The 17,719-nt window shown below is 35.3% G+C and overlaps 1 protein-coding gene across 2 annotated transcripts in view; it reads left to right on the top strand.

Annotated features, from left to right (window-relative positions):
- Nucleotides 1-17,719, top strand: part of Cdh7 (cadherin 7) — a 153,061-nt gene that overhangs the window by 107,610 nt on the left and 27,732 nt on the right. For both annotated transcript variants that reach the window (XM_087580490.1, NM_001012737.2), the window contains 1 exon segment: nt 1,933-2,186. In XM_087580490.1, the coding sequence (XP_087436616.1) occupies nt 1,933-2,186 (254 nt within the window).

Below are 17,719 nucleotides of genomic sequence, written 5' to 3' on the forward strand. Positions count from 1 at the left end.
TGTGGCTTTACTAATTTTGAACTTTATAGAGACATCCATGCCTCATTAATCTTACTTATTAATATATATTCAAGGATCCAGTATGATGCAGATTTCTTATACAACTTCCAGTATTAAGAGATTCAAGTTTTATACCTGTGGTTTCCTTTCTTCTTATGGACCATTTTAAGATCATCATTACCACTGTGTAAAGGATTATCCTGGTAAACAAATATAACACTTTTAAAATCCATTTCATGAATATCAATAATGCAGAAAAGAAAGTGAATTAAATGCCATTTTAAAAATGTATTTGTTATTATTACTATTAATGATACTACTTCCCACTTGAACAGTGTACACATGGCTGTCTGTGACATACTCTGCAATTGTTTTTTTAATGTCACATGTCCTTGATACTTGATTTATACTATTTTATCCAAATTCTTTGATTATCTTGTTTTCATCATGCTCTAGACAGACTATTTCTTGAGTATTAGTGCTTTTATAAGAATGTATAACTTCCAGATTCTGTACTTCATATGCTGCCTTCTAAACATGTTTAAAAATAAGTAATATAAAATAATTATGTTTACTTTTGTAGCAAATTTCAAATTATTATTACTGGTGAGACAAAACTTTACTTGAACAGTAACTTTTTTGTACTGTTGAATGTGTTTCACTGCATATCTTAAAGTAGTTTAGGGTTTGCATTGGTTTGCAAAGAGATAGCAAATAGAATCTTAACCTGCCCTGTTTAACATAGTTATAGTTAGATAAAAGCTTTTCTCGTACATTTTGACATTTATATAGATAACATGAGACTAAAACAAGTTTATGTACAATGTTTTCATAGTTGGTCAATGTCTGCAAACACTTTCTGGTGAATACAGATTATCTACTTGATCCTGATAACAAGCATTGAATTGTAGGGGCAGGCCTAGGAAAATTTCTCAACCACTGGGAAATATCTAAATAAGGAATTGTGTCAGAATTACCTGACAGACCACTTAAAATATGCATACAAGCAAATGTCCTGATCATCATCAAATTGATGCCTCATCAAATAAGCTGGAAATTTCCAAGTCTCTGACTCTACACGCTCTTAGACTGTAGCCAAATGAGAATCTAAGGAACTGACACAGTAGGTAAGAGTGAATCCAGTACAGGCATGGAATCCTAGTTGATTCCCACGTCAAACAGATGGTATTTTTAATTTGCACAGATGGTATTTTTAGTGCAATATTTATTTTTTATAGTCCTTTCAAACTTCTAGTGGCTGCCTTTGAACAGCTCTTTAACATCATTAGTCCTCTTAGAATATCACATTCAAATTTAGTAGTCTGAAATATAAGTTTCATTCACCTAACTAGAGAGCATTTAGATTTAGCAATAGACCGTTAAGGAAAGTATCAACAGTGGGTACCTTATAGAAAGGAATAAGGATAGTGTGAGTCTGAGCACCATAAATATATTTCCACTGCCTACATCTACATTTTGAGCACTTTAGAACTCAGAAAATGAGCATCGCCCCTAAAACATTGATCTTTTACATGAGGGACTGAGTGAACGCAACAATTTTCTTTCTATTTAATGTATATGCCTGAGTAAAGTAGATATAATATTCAATAATATTAAACTGATGCCCTGTTGGATAATACTTTTAAATCATAACATATTTTTTCAGATAAAGTTGTGAAGACTTGTGTCTGTCCAAACAATGCATAACATTAAAATGGACTTACTATATTAGCTCAAAAGCACGTGGCCAGTGTATGAGCTGGAAGACTACTAAGGACTCTGATTGACAGAAATGCTTATTGTGTTTGAATGCTGATTGTGCATTTTCCTGATGGAGTCTCCTTTATGGTTATTCATATTCATAAATGGAAAGACTGTGCTTTGCTGACTATCCAATTGGTAATTTAATTTCCTTGATAACTTTCTTTATAGGAGCTCGATTTTGAAGCCAAAACAAGTTATACACTGCGCATAGAAGCTGCAAATCGAGATGCTGATCCCCGGTTTCTGAGCTTGGGTCCATTCAGTGACACAACAACAGTTAAGATAATTGTGGAAGACGTGGATGAGCCCCCTGTGTTTTCGTCACCCTTGTATCCAATGGAGGTGTCAGAAGCGACACAGGTGGGGCATATAATTGGCACTGTAGCAGCTCATGACCCAGATTCTTCCAACAGCCCTGTGAGGTAATGGTTTGTTACTCCCGTTTCCTATGATTCTCATCAGCATTCTTGTACTCACAGTCATCATTCTGCATAATGACCTTTTCTGATTTGCATCAAATGAAATGATTTTTTCTTTCTATGCAAAGCCACTGCCTAAGACTTTTCAAGAGGAACAGAACCACACAGCAATTTTACTAATTCAGTATAGGGATTAATTAACTAAATTAAGAATCAATAAACTAAGTAATCTTTCAAATCAGTCTCTGAAAAGCATGTGCTTTTAAACTTTCCTGGTTGTAGTAGTAAATATGAAATAATACCTAATCTATATATGCAGATAATTTAAATTACCATTCTTTAAACAAAACTAGACCCATTTTTATCAAATAATCTACTTTGATATAATATATTTTTGATATGTAAACATTTCAAACTACCTATATTAGCCTATTTGAGATCAGCTGGTGTTTATGTGAATTCAATGAATAATTCAAGTAGGCTTTGAAGAGCAGAGTAGGTAAAACATACTTGGGAAAATATTTCTGTTCTATAATTTGAGTTTGTAATACATTGCTTCACTCAGTGGCTAGTCTAGTCTACTATTTATTTATTTATTTATTTATTTATTTATTTGCCTTTCCTAAAATATCTTTACAACAATCAGTCTAAAGAAATGGGACTTCATTTAGGTCACAGTACTATGTTACAGTCCATCATGAGAGTAGATACAAAAGGTAGCTGACAATGTCTATATTTATAGTGAAACATAGAAAGAGAATCAATGCATATGAATAAATAAATATAACATGCTGAGTTTATTTAATATTTCTCATACATACATTTATTTAGGTTGACTGTTTATGAGCAGATAATCTGTCAGGTGGCTTATCCTTGAGGAAGACTGGTTGGTGTTCTCTTTTAGTAGCTATTAAGTGCCTATAGCTCTTCATCTATGGGTGTAACCTTATGGAATTTATCCAAATTGTAAAATGTGGGTAAGAAAAGTTTCTCCATTGTTTCATAGGTCAGGAGCTCCTTCCTAGAAAATGATGCACTCACAGAGATTTGGGTTATCCCACATTAATTAAGTTAGTTAATACATACCCTCAACAGTCATAATCACAGTAGGTATAAACCAGTCACTGAAAATAATGGAACTTCTACTTAAATTGTTTAATTTCATGAAAGGCACCAAAATTTTGTCTAGTTGGTGGAAGTATAGAAAGGGATAAAAGCATTCTATCATAGACCACTATTTATGATATCAATGAAAAGGGGCATTCAAAGGCATTTATAGAGGCCATTGGTATTTGTTACCTTAGTTTTGTTTTCATTTTATTCATGCATCTGTATATAATATTGTTGATGGTTTGCTGAGAATCACTTTCATTTTTCATAATATTATACATGAAAAGAGAAAATGGAAATTCTATATAGTAATTTAAGGAAAAGGAAGGACAAATAGACTGAATTGTGTAGTTACTTTTATTAGGGAAATTGAAGTATGGACTTCAAATTTCAGAAAGAAAGAGCCAAGCAAAAGGCTGAATTCCAAGCTATATAGTCAAGATATCATGATTTTTCCAGTGGGGGGGGGGAATGTCTACCATTGTTCACCTTGTTTTGCTTTCCTGCAAGAGGAGGGGTTGGAAGTCAAGGAAAAGCTTACATTATTTTTTCACAGAGAGACAGGTTTGTCTTAAGTAATTTAAAATGGTTAATTGCCGTTCTTATGTCTCTTAGTTTTATCAAATTAACTGCGTGACTTGAGGCTAATACTGTTATGCTTGAAACATTTCATTATATTCATTTTTAAAAGATTGATTTATTTGATGTATGTGAGTACATTGTAGCTGTCTTCAGACACACTGAAGTGCATCAGATTCCATGAGAGATGGTTGTGAGCCAACATGTGGTTGCTTGGATTGCGAGCCATCATCTAGTTGCTGGAAACGGAACTCAGGTCCTCTGGAAGAGCAGTCAGTGTTACTAACCATTGAGCCATCTGTCCAGCCCCCTATTTTTTAATATTAGCAGTAACATCCATGGCATATATTTTTCCCCTTAATCTAATTTATATATTTCTCTTCCAAATCCATTTATGATGCTCTTTTAGCATTCCAGGTTTTTCTGTGTTAACTGTGTTTACTCTCATGAAAGCTATAAAAATTTGGTCTCTTCCCAGCATTGTACATTGAATGATCTACATTATGTCAAGTAACTCCCTATTTTACTCTTTGAACCAACAGTGGGGAAACAGTACACTCCACATTGTATTCCCCTCTATGTCCAACCCCCAAATGTTCCACATCCCATGTCTCCTCCCTGCCCTGCCCGCGACTCCATAAGGATATCCCCACCACACTCACCTCACCAGACCTCTAAACTTACTGGTGCCTCCATACACTTGAGGGTTATGTGCATATTCTCTGATTGAACCCAGACCTGAATGTCCTCTGCTGTACATGTGTTGAAGGTCTCATCTCAGCAGGTGTATGCTGCTTGGTTAGTGGTCCAGTTTTGAGAGATCTCGGGGGTCCGGGTTAATTGAGATTGCTGGTCCTACTACAGGATTGCCCTCCTCCTCAACTTCCTCCATCTTTTTCCTAATTAAACCACAGAGGTTGGCAGCTTCTGTTCATTGGTTGGGTGCACATATTTGCATCTGTCTGAACTGCTTGTTGGGTTTTTCTGGAGTGCAGTCATGTTTGGTCCCTTTTAGTGAAAGCCTCATAGCCTCACTAATGGTTTCAGGTCTTGGGGCCTTTCCTTGAGCTGGATTCCACTTTGGGTCTGTAGCTGGACCTCTTTTCCTCAGGCTCTTCTCCATTTCCATCCCTGCATTTCTTTCAGAGAGGAAGAATTATGTGTCAGAGTTTTGACTATGGAGTAGCAACCTCCAACACTCACTTGATGCCCTGTCTGTCTGCTGGAGGTGGACTCAACAAGTTCCCACTCACCAATGTAGGGCATTTCCTCTAGGATCTGCCTATTTGAGTCCTGACATCTCTGGTACCTTCTGAAGGGTACTCTAAACCTTCTTTCTCCCATGGGCACCTGTTTCCATTCTTTCTGCTGCCATTAGGGGCTTCAGTCCTTTCCTCCCATGCAATACCAGATTATGCTCTCCTCTCCCTCCACCTCCACCTCCTTTCCCTCACTTCCCTGCTCCCACCCCCATGGCTCATTTCTTTCCTCTCCCTCACAAGAGGGACTGAGGTGTCCTTGCTTGGTCTCTTCAGTGTGTTGCCATTTTTGAGTTCTGTTGACTGTATCTTGGGCATTCTGTGTGGGATTTTTTTTTTTTTTGGCTGATATCATTTTGGGTCTGGTAACCTCACTAAGGATGATATTTTCTAGTTCCATCCATTTGCCTGCAAATTACCTGAGTAGTATTCCATTGTGTAAATGAACCACAATATCTGTATCCATTCTTCTGTCATGTGACATCTGTATTGTTTCCAGCTTCTGGCTATCACAAATATGGTTGATATGAACATAGTGGAACACGTGCTTCTGTGGCATGGTGGGGCATCTTTTTGGTATATTCCCGAGTGGTATTTGTGGATCTATTTGTAATTTGCTGAGGAACCACCAAGTAGATTTCCAGAGTGGTTTACCAGTATACAATCCTTCCAGCAATGGAGGAGTGTTCCACTTTGAACACATCCTTGTCAACATGTGTTGTCACCTGAGTTTTTGATCTTAACCATTTTGATTGGTGTAAGGTGGAATCTCAGGGTCATTTTGATTTACATTTGTTTGATCACTAAGGATTTTAAATATTCCTCAGGCATTCAAGATTCCTCTGCTGTGAATTCTCAGTTTAGGTCTATACCCTATTTTTTGTTTGGGTTGTTTGGTTTTATTGCTGGTTAGCTTTATGATTTCTTCATATATTTTGGATACTAGTCCTCTATTGAATGTGGGCTTTGTGAAAAGATTTTCCCAGTCTGTAGGATGCCAATTTGTCATATTGACTATGTTTTATCCTTTGCAGAAGATTTCAAGTTTCAGGAGGTTGCATTTATCAATTCTTGAAAATAAAGCATGAGCCATCTGAGTTCTGTTTAGGAAATTTCCCATGTGCCAATGAATTCAAGACTCTTTCCTACTATCTCTTCTATTAGCTTCAGTGTACCTGGTTTTATGTTGAGATGTTTCATCCACTTAGATATGAGCTTTGTTCATAGTGACAATTATTGTCTATTTTCATTTTTCTACATATAGAGAGTCAATTAGACTGATACCATTTATTGAAGATGCTTTCCTTTTTCCATTGCATAGTTTTTTCTCTTTATCAAAGATCAAGTGTGTGTACATGAATGGTTTTATTTCTGTGTGTTCAATTCTATTCAATTGGTCAAACTGTCTGTACAAATACCATATAGTAGTTTTTAATCACTATTCCTCTGCAGTAGAACTTGAGGTCACGGATGGTGATTACCCCAGCCATTCTTTTATTATTAAGAATTGTTTTCACTATTCTGTTTAGGTTTTGTTTTGTTTTGTTTTATTTGCCTTTCCAGATAAATTTGCAAATTGCTTTTTCCACGTCATTGAAGAATTGTGCTGGGAATTTGATGGGGAATTACAGTGAATCTGTAGTCACCTTTGATAGGATGGCCATTTTTACTATGTTAATTCTGCCAATCCATGAGCATAGGAGATCTCTCCATTTTCTCAGATCTTCTTTGATTTCTTTCTTGAGAGACCTGAAGTTCTTACACACTGATCTTTCATTTGTTTGTTTAGAATTAGCTAAAGATATTTTATATTATCCGTGGCTATTGTGAAGGAAATTGTTTTCCTAATTTATTTCTCAGTCTATTTACCATTTTTATACAGGAAGGCTGCTGATTTATTTTAGTTAATTTTATATCTGGCCACTTTACAGAAGTTGATTATCAACTGGAGAAGTTCTCTGGTAGAATTTTTGGGGTTGCTTATTTATGGTATCATATCATCTGCAAATAGTGATACCTTTAATTCTTCTTTGCCAATTTGTATTCCTGTGATTTCTTTTTGTTTTCTTATTGTTCTAACTATCACATTGAGTATTATATTGCATAGATATGGGGAGGGGGGGAATCCTTGTCTTGTCCCCAATTTTAGTGGAATTGCTCCAAGTATCTCTCCATTTAATTTGATATTGTCTGTTGGTTTGCAGTAAATTACTTTTATTATGGTTACATATGTGCCTTGAATTCCTGATCTCTCCAATACTTTTAAAATGAAGTTTTGTTGTATTTTGTCAAATGTTTTTCTGCATCTAAGGAGATGGTCACATGATTTTTTTCTTTGAGTTTGTTAATATGGTGGATTAAGTAAATGGAATCTTGTATATTAAACCAACCTTCCATCCCTGGGTAAAGCCTACATGATCGTGGTGAATGATGGTTCTTGGATTCAGTTTGCAAGAATTTAATTGAGTATTTTTGCATCAATATGTATATGCAAGACGGGTCTGATGTTCTCTTTTTGGGTAGGGTCCTTTTCTGGTTTAAGTAACAGAGTAATTGATTTGTGGCTTCACAAAATTAATTAGATAGCGTTCCTTCTATTCCTATTCCATGGAATTGTTTGAGAAATATATTTATCAGGTCTTCTTTGAAGATCTTGTAGAATCCTGACCTAAACCCATCTGGCCCTGGGCTTTTTTTGTTTTTTTTTTTTTCTTTTTGTTCAGGAGGTTTTTTAAGGACTTCTTCTATTTTCTTATGGCATATAGGCCTATTTTAAAAGTTTACCTGCTCTTGATTTAACTTTGGTATGTGCTATCTGTCTAGAAAATCATCCATTTCATCTAGCTTTTCCAGTTTGTTGAGTATAGGCTTTTGTAATAGTATCTGATAATCTTTTTTAATTTTCTCCATTTCTGTCATTATGTCTACCTTTTCCTTTCTTATTTTGTGAATTTGGATACTGCTTCTGGGTCCTTTATTGACTTTAACTGGGGGTTTATCTATCTTGATGATTCTCTCAAAGAACCAGATTTTGGTTTTGCTGATTCTTTGATTGTTCTCTTTGTTTCTGTTTGGTTGATTTCAGCTATGAGTTTGATTATTTCTGGTCTTCTACTCCTCTTGGGTGAGTTTGCTTCTTTTTGTTCTGGGGCTCTCAGGTGTGCTTTTAAGTTGCTAGTGTAAGATCTCTCCAGATTCTTTACCATTGCACTTAGTGCTATAAATTTTCTTCTTAGCGCTGTTTTTATTGTGTCCCAAACATTTGGGTATGAAGTATCAATATTTCCATTAAATTTCAGGAAGTCTTTAGTGTCTTTCTTCATTTCTTCCCTGTGCCAATTATCATTGAGTAGATAGTTATTCAGTGGGAATATATATGTGGGAACATGTATGTGGATTTTCTCTTGCTTTCACAATTATTGAAGACAAGCTTGAGGTCTTGGTGATCTGATATGATACATAGGATTATTTCAATCATCTTTTCTTGGTTGAGGGATTTTTTTTGTGACCAATATTGTGGTTGATTTTGGAGAAGGTACCATGAGTTTCTGAAAAGAAGTTGTATTCTTTTGTTTTAGGGTGAAATATTTGGTTGACAAGTTCTATTAGGTTTACTGTGAATCTATTTAGTTTCTATTTCAATGACCTGCCCATTGATAAGAGGGACATATTGAAGTCTCCCACTATTATTGTGTGGAGTTCAATGTGTGTTTTGAGATTTAGTAAAGTTTCTTTTATGAATGTGGGTACCCTTGCATTTGGGGCATAGATGTTCAAAACTGAGAATTTCATTTGGTGTATTTTGCCCTTGATGAATATTAAGGATCACACTTGATAACTTTTGGTTGAAAGTCTATTTTATTGGATATTAGGGTGGCAACTCCAGCTTGTTTCTTGGGACAATTTGCTTGGAAAATCTTTGCGCATAATTTTTCTCTGAGATCCTGCCTGTCTTTGTTATTGAGATGTGTTTCTTGTATGCAGCAAAATACTGAATCTTGTTTGTGTATCCAAGCTCTTAGCTTATGTCTTTATAGAGTTGAGCTGAGTCCATTAATATTGAGATATTAAAGACAGTGATTATTGTTTCCTGTTATATTTGTGTTTGTAGGTAGCTTTATGTGCTGGTGGTTCTCTCTTTTTGACTTTGCTGTGAGATGCTCAATATCTTGTCTTTTCTTTGGTATAGGTATCTTCCTTGAATTTTTGCTTTCCCTCTAAGATCTTCTGTAGAGCTGGATTGGATATATATATATATATATATATATATATATATATATATATATATATATATATATATATATACTGTTTGAATTTGGTTTTGGTTTGGAATATTTTGGTTTCTCCATCTATGTTGATTGAGAGTTTTCCTGGGTATAGTAGCCTGAGCTGGCATTTGTGTTCTTTTAGGGTCTGCATGACCTCTGACCAGGCTCTTCTGGCTTTCGTAATCTCTGTTGAGAAGTCTGGTGTAATTCTGATAGGTCTGCCTATGTATGTTACTGCCTTTTCTTTACTTTGTGCCTTTAGTGTTTCGATTATTATGGGATAAGAATTTCTTTATTGGTCCCATTTGTTTGGTGTTTTATAGACTTCTTGTACCTTTGTAGCCCTCTTTTATTTAGGTTGTAGAAGTTTTCTTCTACTATGTTGTTGAAGATGTTTTTAGGTCCTTTGGGCTGGCAATCTTCCTTCTCTTCTATTGCAATTATTCTAAGATTTTGACTTTTCATTTTGTCCTTAATTTCCTGAATGTCTTGTGTTAGGAGTATTTGTGTTCTGATTTTTTTTCTGACCATCCTGTCAATCTCTTCTACAGTATCTTCAACACCTGAGATTCTCTCTTCTATCACATACATTCTGTTGGGTATACTTACATCTGTAATTCCTAACCTCTTTCCTAGGTTTTCTATTTCCAGGTTTGCCTACATTTCTGTTTTCTTTATTGTTTCTACTTCTACTTTTAGGACTTGGATTGCTTTATGCAATTCCTTTATTTGTTTGATTGTGGTTTTCTGTATTTCTTTAAGGGATTTGTTTCCTCTTTAAGGGCTCCTACCTGTGTACCTGTGTTTTCTTGTATTTCTTTAGGTCACCTTCCCGATTTTCAGTTGTGTTGGTATATTCAGGGCTTGCAGTGATGGGAGAAATGGGTTCTGATGATGCCCATGTATGTTTGCTTCTGTTGCTTATAGTCCTGCACTTCCCTCTCATCATCTGGTTATCCTTAGTATTTGCTGGTCTGAGTGACTCTGTCTGTAGTCTGCCTCTTTGTTCCCTGTGTTGCAACATGTCTTCTGGTAAGCCTATGACCTTAACTTTAGCAAACCTCCTATGGGGCTTTCCAACTGAGGTTATTCAGAGGAACAGAGAAGCTGCTGATTTGTTATCCTGTCTGCAGTAGGTAACCTTGGTGGTCTTCAGACAGTTGGGTCTTCACAGGGGCAGTAAAACTATTGCCCTATGTGAAGCTTTTCTTCAGGGGGAGAGTCAATGGAGTGTGGTTTCTATTTCCTTTGGCAGTCACACTCCAGGCAGTCTGTCAGTCTTTTTCTTCAGTTGCCCTGCATGCCATTGAGATCTGGGAGGTCTTAAGTCTGTGGTGTCAATTGCCCAGTTGCCCTGTGTACAGAGGAACTCTTGGGGTACCTACATGCTGTGGTGTCCTAGGTGCAGTGGATCTTCTGGGATATCTTTGGTTGTGGTGTCAGATGCTCTGAGTGCAACAGCTATTCTGGGACGTCACAGAATACAGTATTAAATATTCTTAATTCAGTGGTTCTTCTGGTATGGTTTGGGATATGATGTCAAATATTCTGAGTGCAGTTGGTCCTCTGTTATGTCTCAGGATATAGTGTCTTCTGGGATGCAGACTAGCTAACAGTCTGTCTCAGCAGAAAAGACCATGCAGAAGAGAATAGGTATACAGTGGGTGGGGTGTTTGGGGTATGGTGGATCCCTGAGTCCACTGATCATCAGCCTCAGGCCTTGTACATCATTGTATGTGTACATGAGTACAAATACTGAGTGCAGTGGATCCTCTGGTATGCCTCATGGTATAGTCTCTTCTGGGGAGCAGACTAACTAGTAATCGGTCCCAGCACTATGGCCCAGATAGAAGGGTATTGGTATTTGGTGGGCAGGTGATTTTGAGGGGATGGTGGATTCCCGAGTCCACTGAACTCCTAGCAGCATGTATGGGACTTGGGAGGGGGTTGTTTCTTACCAAAAGCTGAGAGCAGTGGATCCTCTGGTATGATTCAGGATATAGACTATCCTGGGGAGCAGGTTTTCCCAGCAAAATTGACCTGGGAGAAGGGATGTTTTCTTTTTGTTAATGATAAATAGAAATCCAGACCAAGAATAGCAAATGTTATCATTATGCATTTTAATTGTTATGTTTTCATTACAGTTTTATGTCAAAAAGTCAAAAAGAAAATTTACATTTCATAAGCAATCAAATTGACTGTTTTTAAGGATTTAGTGTGTGTGTGTGTGTGTGTGTGTGTGTGTTTGTGTGTTTGTGTATGTGTGGGCACATGTCAGAATAATATGCAGACAGCTGTGACGTCTACAAGAGTTGGAAGCTGGAATTACAGGCAATTACTCGGCATAAATGCTTGTAACCAAACATGGTTCCTCAGAATAATAGTGTGTGTTGGTAACTACTAAGCTGGCTCCCTGCCTCCAACTATTTATAATAAAGAATACTTTGTATTCATATATATATATATATATATATATATATATATATATCAGTAAATGGCAAACATTCTACAATGCCTTTGTGGAAGTTAACATCTATTTTCATCCAGAGATCATTGAACTTTCATACTTCAAATCCTTCCTCAATATGGACCTACACATGGGAAACAACAGTGTTTTGTGGAAGCAGAAGACAAGAATTTCCAGATGGTAGTCAAATGTGATGAATCTTCATAATTTGATCTTGCCTCTATGACATTACAGATACTCATTTTGTTTTACATCTATTTAATGTGTGTTTGTGTATACATATGTATGTATTTGTGAACATATGTGTGTTCTACATTTGTGCACGAGTGGTTATACAGTATATTGAGGGAAGATGGCAGCTTGTGAGGTTTATTTTCATCCTCAACATATAGTTCCAGATCTCCAACACCTATTGTTCTTGAAATATAAATAAGCAGTGCTTTATTATAATAATTTAAAGGGAAACTATTATTAGAAATGTTAAACAGTTCAGACATTGAAACATCAATTCTAAATTTATTAACATTTTTATGTTAACAAATTAAAATATGATATTGTGTAGTCTGTAGTCTCAGTAGAAACACAAGTTCCAATAAGGCAAAATCAAGAACCTCTTCGAATGTGATCCAGTCCATACATATGCGAAAGGAAATATCACCTTGTTAATGCATCCAACATAGTGGCTTTTCTCTACACAACTGCCCACTGCTAAGAAAAAATAAATTACTTGCTTGCATCATTGTCATAACATTGTCATTTTGACTGTTGTGGAGGTCATGGTACAAATGGCAAGGTTCTATAAGCCCAGACCTCTGTGTTTGTATGGATTAGAACACCATTAGGAAATGGTGGGTCTCTCTATGGATTTCTTTTCATCTAGATATCTTATTTAAACAGTCCCATAGTTTATTTTATTTGCTTTCCACTTTCCACAAGTGAACTGTGAAATACAAAGGAGGGAAATAGGTGATACTTAAAATTACTCAGGACAAGAAATTATTATATTTTTAATTTTTTCTTTAAGCAATAGTAGATTACAGAGTGTACAACTAACCCATTTAAAGTGTTTGTATAATATTTTATGTCACTTTGAACAGTAAATACTAACATCTACTGAACAAGGAGGGGCAGGCTGCTGTCAGTTGTATCTGATCATCTTTTAAAACAGTAGCAACCTGACTTTGAACTTCTTATCCCTGATTGCATGGACCATAACATAACCTAGAGAGTAAGAACTCAGACTCATTGTTCATATCAGTACTGGTAGACTGACCAATGATTCAACCTACATTTAAGAAACTCATCTGTGCATTGCTCTGGTTTACATGGCAGTGGAAAACAAAGAAGAATAAAACATTTCTTCAACATCTAGGAACTTAACAACTAAATGACTGGGAAGATTGCATAAAAATAAGAACTAAAAGGAAAAATGTCTTCATTGTAACAAGGAAAATTTTGAGACAAATCACAACTCAGTTCACTTGAAGAAATTATAGCACCGATATTGCTTTGAGTATGTCAGTCTTTGGATAAACTGAACAAATACAATGTAAAGGATGATTATGTTCCTTTTAGTTATATCCTAAGAGTGTAGTGCTACATTATGAAGTTACAATATCTTTTAGTAACAGGCACAGAGAAAAGGGCAAAGATACAATTGCTGAACCCAGACCTCTGTGGTTATCTGCAATATAACACCAGTAGGGAATGTTAAGTCTCTCTGTGTCTTTCCTTAAGTCTAGATAGCTTATTTGAATAGCCCCATATTGTGTTTCACTTGCTTTCCATTATCAGCATGTGAACAGTGAAAACAAAGAATGGTCAAAGTAGCTATGTGTTGAAGTATAATACTGTTAAACTGAGTATGGCTGTATAAAATATATTAAGGAATATTTTCAGGGTTTTTCACCATTTCACACTAAAATTATATGAGCATATTACAGTATGTTTGAATAATATGTGTTATAGGCCCTGCTAACATTTTTTTTTCATTGCATGTCTTCCAGTACAAGACATAAATTGGTTTTGGAAATAGCCTGATAGGGTGTGGCAAGTATGAACATATTTGGTATGTTTCAATAATTTAATGTGCATTTTTAAGTAGCCAGTATACATACATATAGTTCCATGCATTATTCTACATAATTTATGATTTTCTCCATTGTATAATACACAAATTGAACTAGTGCCATGCAGAAAAATAGTGTTAGCAGTGCAGATGGTTAATATGAAAAGTAGCAGGAACCAGTTCTGTGAGAATATTAGGAGCCCTGTTCCATTTTAAACTGTTGTTCATTTCAACATAATTCTAGTAAAAGTGGAGAGAAAAATACACATACAAATTTGATAGAATCCAAAAATGTGTTTTGTTAGACTAGTGTGCTTATTGTGGAAAGATCATGTTAAAACTGTGTTAAGCAAGACATGACATTGAGACCATTTTTTTAAAAATTTTGCAAGAAATTATTCTTGAATTAAAATTCTGAGCAAAGAACTGAGTTATCATTTCAATGCTCTGGAAAAAATAAATTTATTGAAAGTTATGTGTTGCCTGATTTACCTCAAGTCAGTAATTTTTATTTCTAATACCAATTAAAGCATCTGATTAGTTGAAGAACAGAAAAATCTACAATTTGTCTTTCTTTGTGTCTCTTTGTATCTCTGTCTCTGTCTCTGTCCCTCTCTCTTTCTCTGTTTCTGTCTCTCTCTGTGTGTGTGTTTGTGTGTGTCTCTCTCTCTGTGAATATTGCCAAAATTCACACTTATTTATCTTCTATTTTCGTGATAGCATGCTTTAACTGCAATCAGTAGAAACTACTGATTAACTTACTACCTATAGAAGAAAGAAAGAAAGAAAGAAAGAAAGAAAGAAAGAAAGAAAGAAGAAAGAAAGAAAGACATACAGACAGACAGAAAGAAACAGTGAGGGAAGGAAGGATGGATGGAAGGAAGGAGGGAGGGAAGGAAGGAAGGAAGGAAGGAAGGATGTTATTCTAGAATAAACTGACCAAAATTTCAAGCCAACCAAAATTCTAATTGAGCTGATCCATCCTGTACTAAAAACCCCTGTTTTTTTAAGAAATAAGGAGAAAATAGAAAAGGAAAAAAGGAGAAGAGAGCACAAAGTAATAAAAGAAAAGAGAGGAAAGCCTACTAAAATTAAATTAGATAATACTTGTGGTGCTCCTGTGCAGAAGAGGCTAAGTCTTACTTGCTTACCAGCCGTTAGATGACTGCAGTTATTCTCTAGGGTGGAACTTCAGGAAACTTTGCCCTTTCAGCATTGGTATGTCTACTGATATTGTCATTTTTCAAGTCTTGAGCTTTGAAATCATATGCACACAAACAATATTGACCAAGCTTATTAGATTTTATATTTTCTTCTATGAATCTGTATGTAAGTTTAATAATCATAAGTAAGAAAGCTGCCAATGGACTCTGCTGAGAATGGAAGAAATTGGAGAATGGAAGGACAACTTATAATTATGTTTTATTTAAAATATATAAATATGTTAAAATGTACTTAGCATTTGAGACAAGCTTGTTAGTTCATTGAGATATGAAAGAATAAGAAAGACCATGAACACTACCAAGGAAGAAGCATGGCTACTGGTATTTATGGGCAACTACTATAGTAGCATAACAAATCCCTAGTCAATAATCTCTCTTAGAAATATAGACAATTAATCTTGATCAATATTTACATTATAAGAACATTTGACATTTGTTTATTAGCTTGGATCAATCAAAGACATAAAGAAACAAGAAGTTTACAATAATTCTGAAACATAAATTTGTATTTATGCTAGGCATTCCTGTATTTAACTGATAGATACGTGGAAAGACAAATCACTGCTGGAAAATATCATAGAAACTTAGCCAATTATAAAATTAGTATTCATCATTTGAATGGCTCGACTTACTAAGAAGTTAAATTGCCAGTTATTTACATGTTTATTCATTAGATCAATGCAATTCCATCAGGCATTACTTATAGATGTGGATAAATTTGAATAAAATATAAAGGGCTTTGAGTTTCTAAGCAAATAAGAAAAGGATGATTAAAGACTTGAAATCAAATTTCAGGACTTAGAGATATAACTATAATGTTACATTCTGTGTGCAAAGTGAGGTTAGACACAAAAAAAAGTACAAAAATTATAGAAACTGATCCATAAATGTATGTATGATCAAGTTATTTTCTCTGTGTTAGAGGACAGCATAATGGATGAGGATAGAGGTGGTTTTGTTTGTTTTATTTTGTTTTGTTTTTGAATAAAATTGAACTTCACTGCTTCCTTATTTGTGGAATCTCTGTGGGGAAAGTTACAAAGACTGGACTAGTTAGATTAAGTGTTACTGGGAGTAGGATTTGAGATTTTATTGCTAATATGTGCTCTCAGTGTTTGGTCATCTCTACCCTCATGAACACTGATGATCTGAAATTGCAAATCCCTATAAAACTCTGTATAAGTTGCCTTAATCATTCTTTCTTATCACAGACATAGAAATGTGTCTCATATCATAGGGTTTCCAGGACACAGTGAGTTATTTAGGAATGCATATGGTATTAGTTACTTTTCTGTTCCTATGACAAAACGCATAGCAAAATAATCTTAAAGCTTACATTGGCTCATGGTTTAAGGTCCTATATTCCATCAGAATATGGAAGGCATAAGACTGTGAAAATGATGCAGACACTCACAAAGGAGGCACAATCAGCAATTATAGAAGACTGTTGGTGCTCCTATGTCGTCCTCTTTTTAATCTGAGAAAGTACAGGTGCTATCCACATTCAGGGCATATCTTTGCTCCCCCAGTTAAATATCTCCTGAAACACCTTATACATATAGATCCTGGGGAGTTTTTCTTAGTTGATATCAAACTCACTCAAGTTGACAATAAACATTAGCCATTACATGAACCAAACCTATTAAATTTAACCATAATATGTCAGCTTTGGTCCACAAATTTTATTGCCTTCTCATATTACAAAAAGAATTTAATACATCTGTAAGACTCATTTATATCAGAATAAACCTAATTCATCTGTAAGAGTTATGTAATTCTTATATTTTCAAAATATCAAAGTGCAGTATTTTGACTTATACCTAATTCAAGGGAAAACACAGGGAAGCTCATGGGAGGAGAAGGAGGGAAGCAATTGAAACAAGAGAATGATGTGATGATTATATTGAGAAAAATTATTATAAAAAATTAAGTTATATCCTTACACTATGCAATGTGACTCTTTCCCTTTCAAAATGGAGAAGGGGTCATATGGAGAATAGAGTGGGACACATGGAGACTAAGACACAGAAAGGCAAACACTAATTCTAGAAAGCTCCATCACTTACACCTGGGATAGATGGCAGTATTTGAGTTATAACCGGATTAAGCAGCTATATCTTGCAGTTCCATGTCTTGTGATATCATACCTTCTTTCTAATATGAGTTCTATTCTGTTTCTATAGTTGAGGAGCCACTGTTCTGTATCTCCTCTGAGCCGTTAAAGTTGAACCTGACTGCATACACTCCCATGATAGTAATTTGAACTCCTTCAACCGAATTCTCAATTCCGTCTTTTCAAAAGAGTTTACACACTTAACAGATATACTCTTCCATGGGTACAGTTTCAATTTTTGATGAGTATAAGATTTCTGCTCTTTCTCTTTAACATTTAGACCTGCCTGGATATCTTTAACTTTTCTCTGAGAACCCACTTTTCTTCTGTGAGAACACCTATGAAGAGAACTATCATAAGCTAACAATAACCTACGCATTCCATTCATTTGATATTCATCCATGGAAATAAGACACTTTAGAAAAGATCTCAAAATATGGGATATCAAA

This window comes from Rattus norvegicus, chromosome 13 (assembly GCF_021556685.1).
Source record: "Rattus norvegicus strain SHRSP/BbbUtx chromosome 13, alternate assembly SHRSP_T2T, whole genome shotgun sequence".
Lineage (NCBI taxonomy): Eukaryota > Metazoa > Chordata > Mammalia > Rodentia > Muridae > Rattus > Rattus norvegicus.